Consider the following 23,002-nt stretch of genomic DNA (forward strand, 5'->3'; position numbering starts at 1 on the left):
AGATCACGGCCTGGCTGCCGTCCCTGAATGTTAAAGAGAGAGAGAAAGGAAGGAGGGAGAATCCGACCAGTGCTATTTGCACTGATAAAGAGACAACATATTCTTATCCATCCAGAAGGAATCAATAGACTGGGGAAGGGAGAGCGAGGAGGGCGATGGGATGGAGGAAGACATGGAGAGATATTCTTGTCAAGTCAATTTTGTGTTCACTCTCTGAGTCTCTGGGGCAATTTGGTGGTTTTAGTGGACTTTGTTTCTGCTGCTTCTGACTGTAAGTGATGCTAACAGCGATGTTTCTAAAGTTCCTTCTTGTCTTTGTGAACAGAAGAGTGACTGCAGGGTGCATCCTGTTGATGAGGAGGTCATTTCGAGAACAGACTTCATGTTCCCAATTTAGCAGAGCTGGAGATCATTGGCCCATCTGCCGATGGTCGCTGGAGAACATCGGCTCCTTCAACAACTTCATTGCGTCTTCTATGTATTTTCGGTCTGTGCATCGCTCGTCTCTACAGCCCACTCTATTTCTGTGGACAATGTTAGGGTGTGTCTCAAATCAGTCCCTACTTCAGTAGAAACAGTGAATTGCTGAGTAAATTGGATTCCAGGCACTGATTAGGTTGCTAATTCAATAAACATGGGGGCACAGGAGTGATGACCTGTGACACGACTTCAAGGCACCATTTGATGATGGCGTCATAACAACAACAGTATGTACAAAAAAATAAAGACTGGACAATGCACAAGTTTTTTGACCACAAAGCAGTCTGACACAGTATGTCTGTGTTGCCCTCTTTCTCCATCTTTTTTTCTGCCTCTACTTCCTTGTTCTGTACTTACATTTTTGGCAGTCACAGGAGAGTTTTAATTTGCAGCCCGTTTCTCTCTTAATGGCAGCGAGTGTGTGGGTGTGTATGTGTCTTGTGTGCGTATGCCTGTACAGTAACTGAGAGAAGAAAAAGACGAGTCAATGATGTCGGCAGACTGCTCTCAGGGCCCTTCTAAAGTCCTCCATGTTTTTAATCACCAGCAACTCTCACATCTAATTGATCATTAACATTTCTCCTGCTGATCCTTAACCCTCTGGGGACACCTTGCAGAACCTCTCTTATTATTATCTTTGCGTCACTGTGTGTGGGCATGTGTTTCAGTTTTAAAGCAGGTATAGTAGGTAGGGTGATAGTGAGGAGAGCAATTACTGTAGTTGAGGGTGTGTGCAGGGTCAGTGTGAAAACACCTCCTGCTCTAAGTATAGAAGAAGTGACCAGTGATAAATACACTGTCTGCATGCTGCAAGAAAAAAAATGGATGTCTGGTAATGATAGCTGTAGTTCAAACTTTGTAGGTCAGGTGACGTCACCAACTGTTGTACCATAAGGCCCGCCGATAACCCTTTTCACGAGCACCATACGATGAAAGAAGCTGGGTTTGAAATTGGTGAGTAATTTAGAGGAAATCAGTCAAGTAGGAATTTGTTGATGTGGCATCAAACAATTGGCAGTGTGCTGTATGTGAGAGAGGAACTAAATCCTTAAATTATTTGAAAATGTCTTAAAAATACAACATAGTGTGGAATACATCATTGTAAATATTTGATTTTGCTGTTTGAAACACCAATTTGTTTATCCACGCCCAGGTTAAATCTCAGGATGAGAGAAGGAACAATTAACTCAGCTCAACATTAATTCCCTCAACGAAGCATTTTCCTTTGATCTGGGTGCTCATCTTATCCCCAATGGCAGAAGTAAAACCAATGCAGCACTTTATCTCAACATGCTCTTGTGAACCCAACCTACTGTATGGCAAATGCACGGAAACATTGCCTTCCCGTGGCCAGCACCACCCGTGTTGAGATTTGTTTTATTCATGGCATGTGGCCTGAGCTGGGAAGAGATGTGCATGTGGCTGTGGTTAAACACACATGTTTTCGGTGGCCTTGCTGTGTGTTGCGTGGCTATATCACTTTGCAGGGAGTCCCCTGGGTCTATGTGGCATGGTGGCACGACGGGGCTGTTTGTAAAGACATGTGTGTTGATGAGGGTAGAAATTCTTTTCTCCCACACTTCCCTTCTGCTGGACCCCTCCCTAGCTCTCCCTTCGCTTCCTCCCGCTTCTCATTTCCTCTCCTTCCCACGTCTCTGCTCATCTACGCCCTCTGTTACTTGCTCCCCCCCCCTCGTCTGCACTCCCCCCCGTCTCCTTTTCTCCTCTCCTTTGTTTTCCTTTCCTCTGCTTTCCCCTCTCCTCTCTCCTCCTGTCTCAGTGTGTACAGACAGGCGTGCACTTCACCGCCAGCAGTGATTTATTCTGCTTAGGCAAATGAGTGTGGCTTACAGCATGCTGCTCCCTTTCTGCTTCATCAGTACACATTGCACATAACACTGGAGCAGGTTGCAGCCTGTAGGCACACACCACCCCTGAAATGGATCGAAGAGACACGCTGGAGGGGTTCTCCTGCAATAAAATGGACTGATGCGATTCATTCCTGTGTTTTGGATGTAGTGGAATGTGTAATTGAGCATGTATATTGCACAGCTTGTGTATCTCATGTAATCACTGTTTTTACGACGGCGCCCGGAGCTGCGGCCGTGGTCGTAAAGTCTACTGTTGAGGTCACTCACTCACTCGTCAATGCTTGGTGGACAATAGGATTGGGCGATATGGTGGAAATCATTTTTTTTTACAATGTTAGAATGAATATCTTTGGATGCTGGTTGGTACATATCGGTTTTATTTTGGTTGACTGTGGTCTATGAATCCTTTGTTGAAGTACTTCTGCCTTCCCGCACCTTTTCACAATGTGTTACCACACACGGAGCAAATGTTTTCAGGAGGTCGTTTTCTGTCAAATTTCATGCGTTTTCATGCTCATTAAGTTATTTACTTACTTTTATGCAAAGGTGACGGAAGGTCCTGTACTCCGTAGAATTAACACATTGAGTGTGGATGTGAGTGACACACAGTGCTACAGTTACATGTTGCACTTGAGATTGTTTACAGTTTCAGAGACAAGTGCGGAGAAATATGTCACTTACAGCTGCCATCTTTGTTGGCTGAAGAAAGTACGTTGCTACTTGAGCAACAGGCAGAAATAACGTCTTCTCTTTTGTGCAGCACACAGCATATTTATTGATTTAGATGTGCGGAAGTGTATTTAAGGATTCTGGAAACGAGCGTTTTTTTTGGTGTTTTTTTTTTTAAACGCTCGGTGCCTGGCTGATCACGTGAGTCTGTGTATAAGTGTGAAGAGAGAGGAGGCGCTGCCCCATGGATACCTGTGACCTGGTCGACGAGGATACGGGAGGTGATGATGCGTCCGTACTGGGAGAAGAGCTGCTCCAGCTCCTTCTGAGGCATCGTCTTGGGCAGGCCGCTCACATACAGGTTGGCATCACGGATGGAGGCTGAGCTGGGTCGTGCATATGACACCTGTAGGAAAAGATGCGGAGTCAGATGGCTTGTGTAAATAAATTACAGCTCCAGTATTGTATAAGTCATTGACTTCCTTGGGGGGTTAAATCTAAAAAAGATTAAAGCGTGAGATACAAGGATTTTGGATGGGCAGGGGTGCGGGTCATTGGATCCTCCACAGGGAGGAAAATGTGACTGTTTTCTTAGCACACCTTGCCGTGGGGATTATCGTTGTCAGGAAAAGATTTAGCTGCTTAGAACACTGGAGAGATAACACGTGAGTCGTTTGCTGGGGGAGGCAGAGGGAACTTTGTTCCCTTGAGTAGAAACAACAGGTGTGAAAGGACAGCTCTGGCAGCCAGGGGAACAGGATTAATAGTATTAGGATGCAAACTCTGTATGGTTGAATCAATTGGGTGAATCAATAGACTTTTTGGTCAAAGAATGGAGAAAAAAAAGGTAAGAGTTCATATATTGTGTTTGCACAACTGTGTTTCAGTTGGCTATTTGATTCAAACATTAGCAATGAGCCAAAAGCCTAGCAAACACCAAAAGCCTTTAGTATTTTAACCAAGTTCCCTTTAGTCTTGCAAATCCTGCAGAGTAAATCATCAGTTTAGTTACGTTAAGCAGGTATACAGCACGAGTAAAACCTTCAACATGCGCTCGACTGCAGAGCGTCCTGCATTTCTTAAGGATTAGAACTGGGAGTAAATTGTTTTCCACTGTGTCCCTTCTGATTTTTCTTACCTGCAGTATGCTGTGAAAGCCCATGCAACCATACACACACTCACAAAAACTAACACCGGCACATCAAATCCATTACAGTCTTGCCCGTGCAACACACTCGCCTGGACAGCAATCTCACAGAGGGAGTTACCACTCACCCCACACAATTTCACTCATTGTCACACGCTACTGCTCCTCATTTCCACATGCGTACAGAAACACTTATCCCCATGCGCATGTCCATAATCATGCACACACACACATCACACACACACATAACCTTCCACTTGGAGTATTCTGTGGATGAATGTCCTCTCTAATGGTGCAAATGGCGATAACTGGTTGTATTGTGCTGTGTGTGGCTCCCAGCAGCAGCTCTCTACCGGTGAACTTTCACTCGTCAAACGTTGTCTCCAACATCCTCGTGTGCAGACACGATTTTGCTCAAGCAAAAGTTGCCTACATCCCATTACAACTGCTGCCGACTGGAGCAGCTTTCCATCAAATATGGTGGATATGCACTCATATCCTTGAGCAACAGCATGGACATCCTGCTGCACTCCGACGGTGGGAGAATGTGATCGGGGAACATCTGAGCTCTCCCCATGTCTCACTTTCCTGTCACACATCCTTTCTCTTTGGCCTCTCTGCTCAGCTCCTCTGTCTTCCTCTTCCTCTCTCCTTTGCTGCCTGGATCTTTTCCCTCTGCTTCCTTCCTGCGCACTGCCTCACTAAACCTTGCTGCTTTTTGCTCCTTTTTTCTCTCCTCTGTGCAGCTCTCCCTCATTTTCTCTCTTTGTCAGCCAACTCCAGATGTCTAATCCATCAACACCTCCTCAAGCTGTGAGCGCTATTGTGTACGAGTGCGGTTTGGTGCGCGTGTGAAACTGGAGTGTGTGTGTGTGTGTGTGTGCAGAAAAGTTTGAAAAAGTGTGTGAGATTATGTACATGCATGTCCCTGTGAGCTCCTCTCACCTTTGGCATGCTGCTTCCCCTCACACCTCAGAGGGAAAGCAGCATCTCAGCCACCGCTGACAAAATCGGAGGTGTCATGGCGGAGGAAACCGCAGCAGCGAAACCAACTCTAAGACACTACAGAGGCGCACATCGCCTGAGAGCATGTGAATCTCTGGGCCAAGCGTTTCCTCACAAGTGTCGTGGCAGAGAGTGGGAAGGGTGTGACATGAAAGAGCGCCAAGCTTGATTTCAGAATTACCGTGCTGCCTTTTAATTTACCTTGTTACCTTCAGGGTATTTCTGTCTGTTGTGGAGGGAGAAAGCAAGGAAAGAGGATAGTGGGAGAGAGGAAATGAAGTGTGAAGGAGCGATAGCGCCAGACAGAGATGCAGGGTTGTCTTCTGTCATTACGAAGATCGGCGTTATCTGAGGAACAACTTCAGGCAATCTCTTGTGTCGTGAGAGTGCGAGTAGAAATCTGTGAACTCTGCCTGCAAATAATTACAGACCTTGTGAATTCCACGCTCCGTAAATGACCTTCAACATTGTCCATTGTATATTAAAAAAGCCTACTTTCACTTAAGTCTCTGTGTTGTTAGTTGCTTGCTTGTATCGTACCGCTCTTATTATCAAGAACAGTGCTCCTGTAATGCCGATGTGTGCGCTCTCACATACACAACAAAGCGCACCGCTCTTTTGGGTCATACACTGGTAATAGTTGCTCAGGGAGACCCCTGGTTTGCTGATCGCAATGACCGAATCATACAATGTGGACAATACACGCACTGATCCACCCATCAAAACCACCTCAAACCACCACACATCCCACCTCAGACCACCACAAACCACCACACATCCCACCTCAGAGCACCACACATCCCACCACATCCCACCACAAACCACCACACATCCCACCACAAACCACCACACATCCCACCACAAACCACCACACAACCACCTCAAACAATCCAAAATGTTCACACACATGCAGGATCACATATCTCTCTTCTTTTTTCTGTGGCATAAAGTAGACAAGAGCCAGGATGAACCAAGGCCGGGCCGGTTCTCACAGGGATTTCCTATTCCCAACTACAAGATAATCCCATCCTAATAGATCAGATTAGATCAGATGACAGACAGCGAGAATCCAGGGATTATCACAGAGCCACAGATTACTGCCCAGTTTAAAAGCAACAGGCGCAGAAGGGACGATCGTAGAAGGATATAAGAGAGGAGAACACAAGATCAGCGTGAAATCTGATATGTGTTGATTTTATGCGAAGGCAGGAACAACTGCTTGCAATTACGTTTAATTTGTATCCTTTAAAAGATGTTTAACATGTTTTGAGAAGGGATTTATCTTTCTTACCTGACGACTCTCGGCAAGCCTGCGCATTAGTTATGCCATTAAAATTCAATAACAGGACCCTCCAATTATTTTGGAAAATATGCAGTGATTGATGTTTCTTCCCTTTTCACTCTATCTATAATTTCACCTTTACATTTTGACATATAGAAAGTAATTAGCATATCAGCCATAGTCGCAAGCTTTTTAATGTGTCTCTTTGATTTGAATGGTCTTTTTTTTTTACTTTTTGAGGCTCATGCACGTTAAGCCCATCTTTCCCTCCAGCTCATTTACAAACAGAATCACTATCTGAAGGGGCTTTGAGAAAGAGCAAAGCAGCCTTTTAACTTGAGTTATGCATGATCTCCGCAAACGTACAAAATCTTATGATTTTTATCAATTATCAAGCAATTCATTTAATATTTTGCGGTAATGCTTTTCAAATATTTAGCTGTTGAAAGATACTGTGCATTTGTAATGGCAGCAACTATGGTGTGTTACAATCAGAGGTGTTTTAGCAGTTGCACACGGCGTCGGTTACCTTGATCGTTTTGGTCTGAAGTCTGAGTCCGTTTAACGTGTTGATGGCTTTCTCTGCGTCCTTTGGATCGATGTAGTTGACAAAGCCGTAGCCCAGACTCTGTCCTGAAATGACAGAAAGAGGGAAAGGAAAACCTTTTAAATGTTTTCTCCATTCAGTTGTTTTGTTTCTTCAAATTGCTCACTGACAGCAAGGCAACATCTTAATTTATACTCATCATCCATAAAAGAAAAGATCTGAGGGGAGACTTATCCCTTCATTATTAGAAGAGATAAACACTTTGTCCTTTTACATTTGGAATGCGGTACCATATTTCATCTTGACGAATAATTCTACTCTCTCTCTCAAACTTGGCAACTTGTATTATGTTTTTGTAATTGATGGTAGTCTACATAGACTGCATACACCCATTGGTTTGTGGACTGCTGTTTTGAAGACTCAAGCATTGTGACCGTCACCATCTTGTTTTTTTGCAAGAGAGTGGAGCTAGACAGACATCTTTAGGCGACCAAAATGTTACAGTTAACTTTCCTGAGTTGAAAACACACTGAAGGGGTTAAAGTTCTCGATAAAAACACGGAAAACTCCCAGACCGTAAAATGACGTGGTAGCGACCTGTCAATCACAAGGTAGCCACGCCCTAAAGCATACTCAGTCTATTTTACTCTAAATGGGACCATCATTTGCAAATCAACATCACGCTGTGTTGAAGAAGACTTGAAACTCGCGATTGAGACCATAAACTAATGTTTACAATGTTTACTGAGGTAATACATGAAGTCAGAAGTAGCCTTATTTTCTCAAAGACTTCTATACAATCAGACTCATTTTTGCAACCCCCTGCTGGCCATTACAAAGAATGCAGGTTCAAAGCACTTGAGCACTGGCGTCACTTTTCAGACCTGAAAGTTTCTGCCTGGTTGTCAAAGAAAAATAAGCTAAAGTTACATTTAGACGATGTTGTTATTCGATGACCAGAGTTTAATGCCTTTGTTCCTAAAACTAAAACTAATACCCAGGCCTTGCTCCCGTCCATAGTCACCCTCGAGGGTATCGTACATCTTTTCCTCCAAAAATCCTTTCCAACATCTCTTCATCACTACTGACAAGATCACAGTGACTCCTGCCTGGAGCGCCAAGAGTCTTGGTGTGACTTTTGTCAACCATGTGAAGCCTGCTCAGTTGCCACAGCATTGCAGATGTGCACTCTACAACATGTGATGGATGAGACGGCCTCTTTCCAGATCTGTACACTGTATACCCTCACAGAGACCCTTTTTACGACTCACTATTCAACTACTTAAAAGATCAGCAAATTATCATTCAAGAGATAATCCTGGGCAAATAAAAAGACATCTCCACCTGATATTTCATGTCATGATAATAACCTTATAAATAGGGAATGTGTAGACTCTGATCCATGCACTCCTCAGTATTGGTTGCTTGTTATATTGTTTATCTTGGAGCTCGTGGGAATTTACTCTCATACTTTTTTTTTAACTGCTCAAGATAGATGCGTCAACGACTGAATGCCTAAAATATGTCATACATTAGCGTCAAATTCTCTCTGAACTATGAGAGTAAAATTCAACCAGGCCCCAGCATATAAGTATCACAGTGCGTACAAACAGCATATTTGTTACTGTCTTTGCATCTGTACAAAAAGAGAGACAGAAGAAAATACCACCCCCATTTCCCTCGAAGCTTAAATTGTCTTGGACAGCACACTCCCTTTGAGTGTGAAACAGGCCCGACATCTCCCAGTGTTTCCCCGACAGATCAAGCCTTTCAACAGGCGTAGGACTTTAAGTCGACACCTCCAGCCATCAGGGTCTTCAGTCGGCTACTTTTCAACAAACAGCCCCGATCCGCTAACGCCACACACACAAGTGCAAAGAGAATCCCAGTCAGTTGAAGAAGAGCAGCATGCACACATTCACGCTAATGGGAACAGACAGCGGTTAGTCAGAGACAAAGTGAATCACAAAATATGGAGCATGGCTGTTTCACAAAATAAATACATTTGGGCGATGGATATCACAGCGCAGAAGAGCTCAGCTGCGAGCAGTGGAAGGGCCAGGAGGGACTTGTAGCAGCTGATGATTTTCTCTTCTTCTCTCCTCTCCTCCCTCTTCTCCTCTGGATTAACTGTGGATTATCAGACGCTCTCTATTGTTAATTAAAAACCTGCCATCCTGGAGAGACTACTGCTATTTTTAACTGACCCTCCTCTCCTCCCCCTCCTCCTCCTCCCTGACTCTCAGCTGACATCAGGTGTTAAGTTTGGCAGTTTAAATATACCTCACAAAATCATTCTTTGTGGCTTGTCCTCTTTAGTAAATAGTGAATACACAAACGAGACCACGAATAACAAAGAGAAAGAGAACATCTGGCAAAACGAATTCATGGAATCAGTTGAAGAGAAATAATGCAAGTAACTTTATTTAGCCAATAAACCGAGATGGGCCATGAACGGTATTCTAAATGACCCTGTAGTGTACAGTATGCCGAGGAATTCAATATTTTAGCAAACATTTCAAACTGTAACTGTTCATAGGCGCATTGATTCAATTTAAACTGACATGAAAATTCCAGCTGGGTGCAGAGAGCCGAGAGCCTGCCGCTTGTAGCGCTCTTCTTCCACCCTCGCCTCCCACTTTCCCATCACCTTCCTCACCCCGCTCCCTCATCTTCAACAAGAAATGTGAGGTTCGACAAGCGCAGCTACCAGAGGGTTAGCTGACAATGAAGTGTGCTGGCGAAGAGCACTCATGCAGGGCAATCGAGATGGGCTGGCTGCTGCTTAATGGTACCGAGACACTTGGCACTCATGGAGTAGTCCAGGCAGCCACATGGGGCCAAACTGGCAGCCGTGGACGCTGCCGCTGTGTGAATAATGTTTTTACGCGTGTGTATGCACTTTCATAAGCGTGTATGTTGTCTGCATGCAGAGCTTAGGCTGGTCTTGGTGTATCTGCCCACCCCCACTCTCTTTTTCACTCCCTCTTTGGCAAGGCTGAGGGCCTTCAGGCTGGAGGAAAGAGGGTGGGATCGAGGCTCGCTGGCTGGCAACAGTCCCCAGGTGAGCGATGAGATGAGGGGAGACGGAGAGAGGCATTCTGCCTGCAGCATCAGGAAAGCTCCAGGAGGGGATTCCACCAACCATTTCCAGCCTGCTAGGGAGCAGCTAACAGCAGGGAGCTACCGCCAGACCGCCTGGCTGCCAGGAATCTGCACGGATGGGTGGGGAACGCCAACGCTCCACACAGATGTATCCACACATGTGCACACAAATGCAAGTAAACATGTAATCACTCAATCACAGAGGCACACACAAGCATTAAAGTAAGTCCTCGCAGCAGGACAGCGAGGAGTGGAGTGGCAGCTAACCAGTGAACGCATCATTGTGCGTGTGTTGTAGTTCCTCAACCGTTTCGTGAATTTCAACACTGAAAAGATAAAGAACGCCCACTATTTCCATCCTTTATCATATGTATGCACTAGCGGTCCAATAGATGCTCAAATAACCTGCAGAGGCAGCACGCAGTGTGGTTGGCTTCATTCTGTCACAACACCTGCCCTGTCCACCTCAATACTCCCCAGCAGGATCAGCATTTGGATCACACCACCACAGTGCCCCGCTCTGTTCCGGCTCAACACACCGAGGTTAAGCACAGTTTTGAGGCAGTTCAAAACGGTTCAGCATCATTTAACTCGGCATGGTGTCTTATTGGAATGTAAGGATAAGGCCAGCTCAGGCTGCAAGGTCCCACAACACCAGGCGAAAAAGCTCAAGCTGTTTCTAGCCACGCGTTTTAATGTTCTTTAAGATCAAGTCTTACTGTTAAAGTGATTTTCAACATCATGTCATCTGTCATTCATTGCTGCTGAACAATAATAGTCATACAAATGTAACTTAAGTTGAAAGAAATGCTGCTGAACAGAGTTTAAAAATATGTGTATGAGTGTCACAGGAGTTGATCATATAAAAAGACAATTTGCATGAGAAGTCTTTTTTTACACACAGACGGTCCACTGGTAGTTAACAGTTACAGAAAGATAACTTAAGGAAGTATGGCATTTTAGGCAATGTAGAGAAGCTATTAAAAATGCATGATAAATAGCCTCTAATGGAGTTGTAGCCAACAGAAAAATCAGCCTTGTGCTGATCAATTAGCCTAATGGATACATTAACTGATATACTTTAATTGTCAATTAAAAGCAAGAACCCAAATGATGCATTGCTCTTCATAATGCCCTTTTAATGAGGTTACATCTTCATTTGCCTTTGTTTTGTCAGCTGCTTAGAGTGCCAGTTGTGCAAATTCTACAACAGTTGTAACGACTTGAGAAAATCCTCAGCAGCAGTGAAAAGGGGCTTCTTAATAAAAAAAATATGCAACTTTAATAATGGCAGAGGTCTTGTAATGAAGAATGTCCCCAAATGAGGTTTATGTGATGGGGGTGTGAGGAGATAAGGGCTAATTTGGACCCACCTCCACCCAATTGGCACTGCTTTTGTACAATCCGACTTCAATTGTATCGGGAGGTGGGCATGTTTTTCAGTGGTAAAATCACTGCTTTTTCCAGTGAGTAGCTCTTTGGTGAGTCTGCGAGGTGTTATGACTCAGCCATTATTTGTTTCCGGAGGAGCAGCAGGGTTGCTCAATGTGTGAGATGAGAAAATGAGTATACTTCGAGCGGGTGTCATCTCTGCTGGCCCCACTATGTCATTTCATCTTTTCTTTTTCCCCTTCTGTACATACACACACACACACACACATCCGAGAATGCAAGGGGAAATTCACACACCTATGCAAAATGACATATAGGTAGATAACGAATAAGCTAAATAGATCTATGCATGGCTACACTGACGAACACAATCTTGCGCTGTAAGGTACACACTCCGGTTGCATATTGCCTGTCATTATTTTCTGCCTTTTTTGATGTATTATGTGACTAAGAGCCCTGTACTGCAGACATGAAAGCATCTTCATCTCCTATCATCAGGCAAGGCTCACACAGCGCACTATAGACTCTTTGATGTAGAGTGGTAGCTACCAAATGAAACACATAGCTGCATGAAACCTTCTATTTCACGATTGACTGTCCTGCAATCTGTTGGACTCGATACTCTTCTCTGAAAGTGTGTAGCTGTTCATCAAAAAGTTCATTTGAAATGCTGACACGATGTTGTCAACATGTACGTAACATTTTACTTCTGTAGTTGTGCCAACTTGTTCGAAAGCATTGTCGTGGGAGAAAAGAAGCATCGAAAGGAGTGAGGGGGAGTTGCAGCTTTCAGAGATCACCAGAGCTTTGAGCCGGTGATGTTAACACACCTTGAGTGGACCAGTCTCTTCTCCCCGCAAAGAGGCAAATCCGTTTGGTCAGTCTTGAAGTGAGCGACATTTTAAGTTGAGGCAGAGGGGACAAGAAAACATTTCAATTTGTCAAAATGAATGTGTCACACTCATTGCTTCCATCCTCTGATGTTTTGCCCCTCGCTGCTGCTATTTTTGATGGGCCAATGCTCCCTAATTGAAAAGGTGCCCTGTCACCAGCTTCATGTCAAATTACACTGTACTTACCTTTAAAGGGGGTCAACTCCATAGGGGAGAGGGAGTTGAGTGAGTTTGCAAAAAAAACTAAAAAGAGAACAAAAGACTCAAATACGAGCCGTACAGTTAGAGCATATCATGTGGCATTAAGCCCGTTTAAATAACTAAATTCATAAACAGAGCCACGTCCCCCGCACGCATGCATCTACTGTAGATCCCTCTCCCACTCACTCATTCAACACATCTTTCCCTCCTGGGTTGCCAAGGTAGCAGCCACTGTTGCAGTCAGGAGGCTCCCACTCTCAGTTCCCAAGGCCCCGCTTCCAATCACACACACACATATAGGCACACACTTGCCCACGTAGAAGCTCAGGGACAAACACACAAACACACACACGTAAACCACCCCCTCTTGGTGGCTCCCTGAGCCGTGGGGCCAGTGGACTGCAGCCTGCAGTGAGTGGGCTGGTTGGCTGGCTGTGCAGCTGAGATATCGAAGGCAAGCTGACAGACAGAGAAGCCCCTTCAAGACTTGGATAACCCTGTAACGTCAGGATTGCGGAGTCGACTGTTCCGCACCTGCTTGGACTCTCTCTGAGAGCACAGAGCGAGCAGACCCATGAGCCCTCCGCCATCCGCCCCCAGCCCTGCAGCACACATGCTGGGGACAACGGGACTGTCTGGCTCTCTCCTGCCCAGGTGCAGTGCACTCAGAGTGGAGGGGTCGGAAGGTGAGGAACCACCTCTGAGGCACATTCAGCTGCTGGGGCTGACACAGGGGACAGTCATGGCCTCTGTGCTCCATGTAAAGGGCACTCAGAGAGGAATGAGAGGGGACAGAGGCTGTCTGAAGTGAGGGTCACTGGAGGAGCAAGCTCTAAGTTACGTCCAATTCTGGGTCCTAAGCAGAGGGAGGTGCAGGAGGGGTGGGTGGGTGCTATGAGGAGAGAGACAGGACATTCTCGAGACCTGGGACTCTGAAACTTTAATGTGTGTCTGCCTGCTTGTGTCTGCACTTCTGAGCCTGGCAGCTCTCTTAATACCTGGCTTTGGAGATGTCAAATCCGTTTTTCATCTCTTTCCCTGTCAGCTTCGGTCACGCCATCTCCAGCCTTCAGCCCATTTCAGGTTCAGATAAACGCGTTTGTGAGATGTAAACACTGCGCCACATCTCGCTCGGCATCATTTTAGTAAGGATGTGAAAGCGATAGTTTGTCACTACATTGCATTTGTGTTGTTTCGGTGTTTTGGAAGGTTCAACATTGGTCTCATCGTAGGAAAAACGGAGAGGAATAACAGCAAGTTTTGTTCCCATCACTCTAGTAATGATGTGTGGCTTGCAATCTGAAGTACAAAGAGAAGCCCTCTTTCCTCTGAGCGTGTTGTCAATGTACATTTCAGTAGCAACGAAGAGATATGGGTGAACTGAGGTTTAAATGGTGAATGTTTGATCTGCTCCCCATTAGACTGACAGACCTTGTGCAGGAGCTGAGCCCATCTGTCCTTGCAGATCAGGGTTAGATGCATATTTTATGTTTGCAATACTTGTGGGTGCACTTGATCTTCCATAACAGAAATGGAATGACAATGAAACAAATGGAAGTGTGCCGCCTGAGCCACAGACTCGTGCACGCCAAGCAAGCCGAATCCACCAAACCCGAGATCTTTTTTGCACCTATGTGAAGATGGTGTACCATGCCCTCATGTAAGAATTGGGTTCGCAGCAGGCATTCCCACGGTACTGAAGCTGCTGTCTGTCAGAGGTGCTCTACTCCACAGCTGACATCACAGTCAATCTATTTTTCAAAGCCAACATCTGCTTGGCTTGCTACATTGCCACTATGATTTGCATCAGCTCCCCAGATTCCATGTCTAAAACCAACACATGGAAGGTGACTAGAGTAGTGTGCACCAAAGGCTTCCTTCCGTCAGTGTTGCTTTAGGATGATGTCTTTACAGGGTTGGATGTAGACATGAGAATTATTTCATCTGCATCAAGAGGAGAAAAATGCTGTTCCCATTATGAAAACGGTTAGTTTGCTGCTGAAAGACGGCAATAAGAAAACGCAGCTGGTGAACATGGCCAACTGTTTACTCAACAAGCAAGTAACACATCCTATATATCTCTACAGAGTAAAGGCTACTTTGGTTTTTGGCTACTATCAATCCCAAAAAATGATTGGACCCCCCCCAATGCAATCAATCCTTGTTCCAGCATGAAAAGCCATTTCCTTCTCCTCCGTGTCATTGTGAAAACAAATGTAGTCATTTCTCCAGCAGAAATGTGGCTGCTGCAGAAAAATGATCCTGAAAAATGACTTCCTGACAAGGATCAGTCAATTCCATTCCTCTCTATGTGTAAGCGTGTGTTCGTGCATGGGCATGTAGTTCACGAGTGCTGATTCAGCATATTGCAAGGTCCACATTGATTTCTCCTCGCTCACAATAAGGGTTTGCATGTTGTTGTTTTTGGTGGTTGCCTTACTTTTTTGTTCAAGATGAGCTTTCAGACTGGCAACGCTCAGCTTCAACCTTTTAAAGAACGAGCGCTAGAAGAGGAACCATCTATAGTCCACAGTGTCTCAGAGCCATCATGCCCTGGCCAAGGAGCATTTGTACATGTTACATTCTCTCCTGCAGGAGGACAAATGTAAAAGCCACTATAGTATACACACTTAATTCAAACAACGATCGTCTTTAAGGCATCTTCTCCTTAAGAGTACACAGGCAGACAGGAGGAGGCCTGGGGCTTACGTGCAAAAGTGTGTGTGGGCTGCAGCTAGGTGCATGAAAGCTCGCCTTCAATACAAGATTAACCTGCGTGTCTCTGCCGTGTTATGAGCTCACCAGGCAGAGGTAGTTGTGCAAGCAGGCAGGCAAGCGGGGAGCAAGAAAGACACCCAGAGGTGGCTGTTATACCAGCTGAAGTCAGCCAGGGTGACAGACGGAGCCGGAGTGGCTACGCCTGCCCGTAACCACCCGAGCCTCACACCGCAATGGGGTCATTGGAGCTGACAAGAGCAAGTCCGCAGGAAGCTGAGGACCTGTATGTCTCCGCTACTGTACCTCTGAGAGGCGTACCTGCTCACACCTTATCAGCAAACACTTACAGGTCAGATAGGCCGCACAGTCGACACAAAAGTGCTCTACGTTGCAAAATGTATGTACACCAAAAAAAAAAAGACTTGCTTGAATCCGTAAATTTGTTGGCGAAATACTTCAATCTTGTAATGATAAAATATTCAAAAACGAAACTTTTGTTCTGTACTCCTCAAACACTTCACACGGCACAGTAGAAAATGAGGGCCTTAATATCCCCATCAATATGAATAATGTGTAGCTACAGAACACTCTCATCCTCGAGACATTCTGAGGTTTCCTGCTGAAAATTCAACATGGTAAAAAAATATCCTCTCCTTCCTCAGCATTGACTCACTCGCATAAAAATGTCAAATTATACATTATGTGTAGTTTTTTTTACGGCAGACGAAAAGGGTACAGGTGTATACATTGGCCTATAAAATAAATGGTGCTCTCTTTCCTCTTCCTCCCATCATTCTCGTCCTCCCTCCCGCTAGCAAACCTGGCTTTGTCGATTCATGATTTGGATGACTGTTATATAAATGAGTTGAGTATAAAGCCTCTTGGCTTGGTTTTTTTTAAACTCCCTCCAAGTATCAGCTTGGTTCCTCACTGCCGCTTGGAGAGAGAACACGGTGATGGTGATGATGATAGCATGTGGTATCCCAGTGTTATTTTTGTACACACCGTCCTCCATTATCCGGGTGTATCTGACTCTCACAGGCTCCATTTTGTGGCCCATTAGAGAGGAAGAGGAAAATGGTCCGAAAGAAGAATTGTAGTGCTCCGGAATATGCTTCAAAGAATGAGAGAAGAGGAGGAGGCAGGAATGGCTGGGCTAGTGGCCGTTTCTGGTTTACAGTCAACATTGTCGTCGCTGTTGGCCTTTTGGTTGTACTTAATCTATTACAGGAAATCTAATTTGGTGATTATGTTCGGGTATATTTCTGTGTGTGTGTGTGTGTTTACTCTCTCCGCCTTGCCTGCTATCTGACAATGGCTTGGTGAGCTACACTGCCTGCCAGCCTGGTGCTCTTTAATGAGATTATCAGGAGAAGAGTGTCAGTAAGTAGGATCTAAAATGAAAGCCAGTATGGAGCATTATCACAGAGCCGCACCAACCCCCTCCCCTGATCCATCTGCTGTGTGGCCACCCACACAGCCACTACGCCCAGATTACAGCCATGATTAGCACCGCGAAGTGCTGCTTAATTTAAACACCTCTGGAGAACATGTGGCACTTTGCCGCATTGCTGACTCACAGCGCTTCAACACACACGGAGGACAGAGATGGATTTCTGCTCCTAGAAGACAATGCATGCAACGACTACTGTCAAACACTGAGATTGCTTGGAAATGGTGTTGAGCCGGCGGCTTGCGTACACTCGTGTGAAGTGAACTCTTCATTTCACATTTAATTATTTCCATGTGTCTTTACTCAACACACAGCGTACTGTTGGCTTACTGTATATACACCAACCTTTGATCCTGTAGCAGTATGTGAACAGTAATGTAAGCTGTCTCTCTCTCAACTATTTTATTATTCCTACCAATCGACTGTCTACCGCAAATATTACAAAAGAAATTGTGACAGGACAAAATAATTTATTACAACAAACAAATTAAACAGCAGTTTAAAATATGTGGTTTGTTGAGTATTGTAATATAATAAAATGTATTTAAAATGTAGGATGCTGACGTGAATAGGAAGCCAGGTCAGGATCGGGCCAGTCAAAATTGTCAATATAGAAAGCAAGCATCTAAATCCCTTCCAGCTCTGGATGAGCTCAGGATAGTAAATCCCTTTGTGCTGAACTTCTTCCTTTTTACCTTGGCAAAATTGCCTTTGGGGACGACCAAATCATCACACAGTATACTACATTATATCCTAATTTCGTGCATCATATTGTCATTGACAGCTGATTGACTTAAGTTTAGGTGATTTGAGTGAAATACACGCTCCTGTATTCCTCCTCCTATTGGATACACCTCAAACCATGTGAAGGCGAAGCAGATTATTTTCCAAGTTCACGAAAAGGGAAACGCAAGCATCAGTATCCGAGTGCAACATGGACGGTCTCCTTTCTGTACCTGTGATCTTGTCGCGAACCAGCTTGCAGGACTCGATCTCGCCGATGCTACCAAACAGGCTGCGGAACTCCTCCTGGGTCATATTCTGCGGCAGGTAGTTGACAATGAGGTTGGTCTTGCTGTCGTCATTTGATTGGCCAGTCTGCATGGGCGAGGGACAGCCGCGGCTGTTGGTGGTCGGCCCGTTGGCTGTGGTGCCTCCTCCGCTGGGGCCATTTGTCACAGGAGCCTCCATGTTACTGATGATCTGGAGCAGGGCAAAGAGGAGGAGGAGGAGAGAGAGGAAGAGGCGAGGAACCATAGAGCCAAAGTGCAGGGAGGAAGAAGGAGAGAGATAGCATTCATTAGCAAAGGCCTCTGTCCTATTATTTAGAATATTTTGAACACTTAATATGTAGCAAGGCATACAAGACTCTGACAAAGTGGTTATTTTAAAAATTGGATTTCTAAAAAGCATTACTTTTTGCATAAAGTCAAATCAACAGTTTGGGTAAAAAGGTTTTCTAGACATTTGAAGGGTTTTAAATGAGCTTTGCACATTCAATATATCACTGTTTTGAAATTGACAGACAAATATTTCTTGCCTGACAGAGATTCAAATGTCAGTGAAATAGTAAAAACATATTTTTCCCTCAGTTTGGAACAGAGCAATGTGATGAAGGACCTTGATTTTTCAGGTATTTCATGAATAACTTTTGATGAACTCATTTCAAAGCAGAGGAAATACTTAATACATACTGCTGAAAAGTTTAGGAATGATGGTTTATATTTGTGAGAAATCATGCTGACAACAAATAATCGCGTAAACCAATTGCCTCTCATCTGACACAAACATTTTATCAAAACATTTCAAAACCCGAGTGTGGAACCACAAACGAAACACAGAACAGGCCATTAACCATTGAGAAACAGACACTTTTACAGTTTGTAAATACAGTTTGGCAACGGAAGTACGGCGGAGTGCAATAACTTGTCAAGCTATGTGAGGGCATTAACAACTAAAGATTGCTAATGCAACTTAAACAAATTGACTTACCATTCCTATACTATGAGTGACGGGGTAGAATATATTAGCAAGTGGATCACTATTTAGTGGCCAGATATACATACACGTATTTGATGGAAGCACCAGCGAGAAATTCCGAGCATAGACGCTGTAGATGGTTGCAGATATCATGTAGAGAACGTCCAATACCATGACAGTTTTGAGTTTATTGAGTTTTTTTAAATGTGCGCTACAAACACGAGCTTCATCGATCTGTCCAGCGGTATACAGTACGTAGAATCGCTTGCATAGATGCCGCCGTCCAGGCGAATGTGTCTGTGGTTGCTTGTAGCAACAGTTGGTAAAGAGTAGCATTAGGTGTCCTCATAAAATCCTTAAATACATTTTGAACACAGACTCACAACCGTTACTGTTAGATACTACGAGCAACCACCGACACATTCGGTTAACACGGTCACTCAGCTGTTGGAATATTGATTCGAGCATGTTTTTGATGACATTGGCTGTAAAAGGGTGTAAACAACAAAGACGAGAGACGGATAGATATACATGAAGACGGGAAGAGGCGTCTCCAAATGGTTCTCTGATGGCTGCAGAGGTTTGTGGGAGAGTGCAACAACAGGGGCCCTTCGGCTGTTTGACTGCTGAAGCTGCTGCTGTGGCAGAGACAACCTTGGGTTTTCATATCTGCTTTTGCAGAGCACCTCAGGATCAAAGTGTTCAAAAAACTTTGAGCTTGGTGTAAGTGTGAGAGAGCAGCAAAAAGAAAAGGTGAAAGAGTGAGAGTCAAAAGTCGGAGGAGGGAGGTCGGTTGCACTTTGCTTTTCTACCAGAGCACTCTGACACATAACAGAAATGCTTATTCTGAGGGAGCATTATTCTCCAACAAAAGCAATGCGTGAAGTGAAATTATTCATGCATTTGCATAAAAAACATTTCTTTGATCAAATGAATAGCTTTTGTTGCATATATGTGTGAGTGTGTGTGTGTGTGTGGGGGGGGGGGGGGAGGAGTGTGTCAGTGTTCCGCAAATGGAAAGAGTGGAGACCACCAAATCTAATCACTGAATGGTGGGAAGATAAAACGGCCAAAAAAGAAGATGGATGCGCTGTTATAAATGTATAGAGAACATCATTCTATCTTGACTCATGCCGAACCAGACCAGGAGGCTGTAAGCAGACTGTCGACTGAATGTTTATTGTCTTTTGAATGTCTTTCAGTGTCCTCTTCCACTGATAATAGATCCTGTATCACATGTTTGCAAATGACTAGAAAAAAGGCCATTTGAGCACACACTCACACAAAGTTCCCCTTCATAATGATGCACAAGCACTGCAATGACCTGAACATGCTGTAACCCAAATTAAGATGCAAATATTCTTTAATCTGAGTCAATCAAATTTTTAAAGTCATCGCTCAGATCTCTCCCTTTCCCCTGCTCAAGCATTCAGCTGCCTGTCTATTTTTAACCATCCCTAAGAACACGCAGACAGGCTGCACTTGGAAGCAGGGCTGGTTTTAGCAAAGGAGAAAACTCGCTCTATTTCTGGATTATCAAAACACTGGACCTGTGTTCTAAGAATATATCTCGAAGCAGAATTAAAAAAAATTCCCAGTTTGTCCGGAAATAGTTTTCAAAAAAACATTTTAGACATTTACAATGCGTTTAATCACTTTACTTTCATCTATCTACCTGCGTGTAGTGGTAAGAAGGGACGACGATTAAGGAAAAGCGGGCATACAAATAACTCTAGTTACCAAACAAATAACACTCGTATTAATACTAATATCAAGATAATAAAACAGTGACGTCACCACCATCAAAATGTTGAATGAGAAAAGTCAAATGGTGTGCAGTTCATTTGAATGTGAAGATCAGAGCAGTTTAAAAAAACTGGTCTTTATCCAATTTGGAATACCTACACCAAAAATGCCATGGGAAGCGAGAGGGGCCATCGTTTCTCTGACTTTAGAAGGATCTTATGAAGAGCTGCGTTTCTAATTATCTAGTGCTCTTCTTTTCCTCCATCTAAGTGTTTAGGAGCAGCAGCAACACAATGTCAGTCTTTAATCTGCTTCCATCCTCTCATTTTACACACACACACACACACACACACACACACTGTGTGGCATAGGCAGAGAGTGGAAAAGCCCATACTCAAAACTCACACACGCATACACACACACACACACACACACACACATGCACAGAGAGAACAATGGCCCAAACCCACAGCAGAAAACAAACAGACAGGGAGATGTCTAAAAGCTCTGAAGATGAGAGCTGCATGCAAATTGTTCTTTTGACAGTATCCCTTCCTACTCACTCACCGCTCTACCACAACAGAGACACAGAGACAGACTGAGAAAGACAGAGGAAGGAGAGAATAGCATCTAGCCACAACAGAGTTGATTGGAGAGGGCCTTATTAAATCTGTTTACGTTCCCTGCTGCGTTCCATTCTGTCAGTGAGACTTTCAACTCCATGGGACATTTTCTGAGGAGTTTTTCCACCAAAATGGCTGCTTCTAATTAACAGGGACCTGCCGAGTCCCAGTGGCCAATTATATTCCTCTCCTTGTCCCTGCCCAGCAGCATTTGTGCTGCTCAGCAGTCCACTTCATGTTGGTTGTGAACACTCGGTTGCCCCTGCTCTCCCACTGAGGAGCCCAGTGTGGACGGAGGTCACTGTCCTGCTGACTTGGTACAACACACAGCCCTCTCAAGATCTCAGCCTCGAGATGCAGCTTCTTCTACTCACGATGTAATTCTACACATACAGGAGGCGGAGCCAGCACCGGGCTTCTAGCGAGTATAAGTCATACATGGTAAGTGTGCAGTTGTTGGACACATAATATGGAAACAGTAAACGCTTACTGTTTAACGATGTTTTCATTCGTGTATAAATCTCCTGAAACGACCATTGTGCTTTCTTGTTTTGATGTTACTCCTACAGAAGTGTTATTTAGGTAAGGCTGGCCTCTGAGCAAGGCGAACAGCGCCGTCAAGGTTTTTGCACACTGAGGCCCAGAGTCTTGGAGAGGGAGGAGTGACAGGTGCCACCAAATCTTACAACACTGTCCCTTTAAGGATGACAAAGTGATTTGGCTTGAATCAAACAATGCTGAAGCTACAGTTGCTATAAAGCAAAGTGCATGGGGGGGGACAGATTCATTTTTAATGAGTGCTGGAGTGCTCAATACAGGAGAAAGGGGGCAACAAAGGACTAATTATACTAGTGAGCAACTTGAGTGTCTGCAAGGGAGTAAAGACCCATTAGAAATGCCCACGGTTGCAGCATGTTTTAATGAAAGCTAAACAGCACAATTAATTTGAAAGGATGGCGTAAAAATACTAAAACATATGAACATATTAATACATATAAATTGAGAAATAAGCATTTTATTTAATGGTGTTCTCATATAAATACAACGGATGAACACGTCCGCAGCTGAATATTGCTTCTCACTCATCGCTGCACTACTTCTTCTACCCTTGCAACCCCCGGCCGTCTCTCCATCAATCTCTGCTCCAGTTCCAACTGTCTCAGTCAACAGCATCCCCAACCAGTGCGTATATATGTAAACACAGGACAATATCGGATCATATTACCTCATGGCTGTGTAAAATGGCTGGGCCATCCATTTGTCTCCTTACCATCTTTGGCTGTGTCAGCAATCCCTTCTCTGCCCAGCCCTGGAGCTGTGGGAGCTCTGCCTGACGCCACTGTGTCTCTGTCGACCCCTATGGAGCAGAGCACAAGGGGAGGGAGGGACGCACCGTCAACATCGTATGCTCACTTTACAGGGTTAGGGATGTGGTGGGGTTTGGGGTGTGACAGGGAAAATGGCGGCTCACGAGAAAAACACAGCTACACCTTCAACAGTGCACCAGTCAAACTAAAACAAAGACGGGCGGCTCGGGATTGGTTTGGTTCGTGTGACCGCTGAGATGAGTGGGTGCTTTGTCTTTGGGGGAAGAATTGGGGTGATGGTGTAGATTTGGAAAAACTGCACGACTCAAATTGTTGAAAGATTTCTTCATGCTGAAAAATGGAATATGCTGAGATAGAAATGGGGATACAGCTATTATTCCTCCATCTTTTTCAGTCTGTTTTAGTCATTTGAGAATTGATTGAATATAATTGCATGTGTGTGTTGGAGCTGGCAGGTTGGTGTGGTGACTGCAATGACCATGGCAGAGTTTATAATGAGGGTTTCCCCTCATGCTCTCTGTGGGTAAACAGGCCTGTGGTTGAAGAGACAGAAATGCCACAA

General features: G+C 44.6%; 1 protein-coding gene across 3 annotated transcripts in view; it reads right to left on the reverse strand.

Moving 5' to 3' along the window:
• Positions 1 to 23,002, reverse strand: part of elavl4 (ELAV like neuron-specific RNA binding protein 4) — a gene marked incomplete at its 5' end in the record, with an annotated part of 64,994 nt that overhangs the window by 15,022 nt on the left and 26,970 nt on the right. For all 3 annotated transcript variants that reach the window (XM_079267623.1, XM_079267622.1, XM_079267621.1), the window contains 4 exons: positions 3,273 to 3,426; positions 6,984 to 7,087; positions 17,720 to 17,966; positions 22,383 to 22,469. In XM_079267623.1, the coding sequence (XP_079123749.1) occupies positions 3,273 to 3,426; positions 6,984 to 7,087; positions 17,720 to 17,966; positions 22,383 to 22,469 (592 nt within the window). The remainder of the gene's footprint in view (positions 1 to 3,272; positions 3,427 to 6,983; positions 7,088 to 17,719; positions 17,967 to 22,382; positions 22,470 to 23,002) is intronic.

This window comes from Melanostigma gelatinosum (genome assembly GCF_949748355.1).
Source record: "Melanostigma gelatinosum genome assembly, chromosome: 4".
Lineage (NCBI taxonomy): Eukaryota > Metazoa > Chordata > Actinopteri > Perciformes > Zoarcidae > Melanostigma > Melanostigma gelatinosum.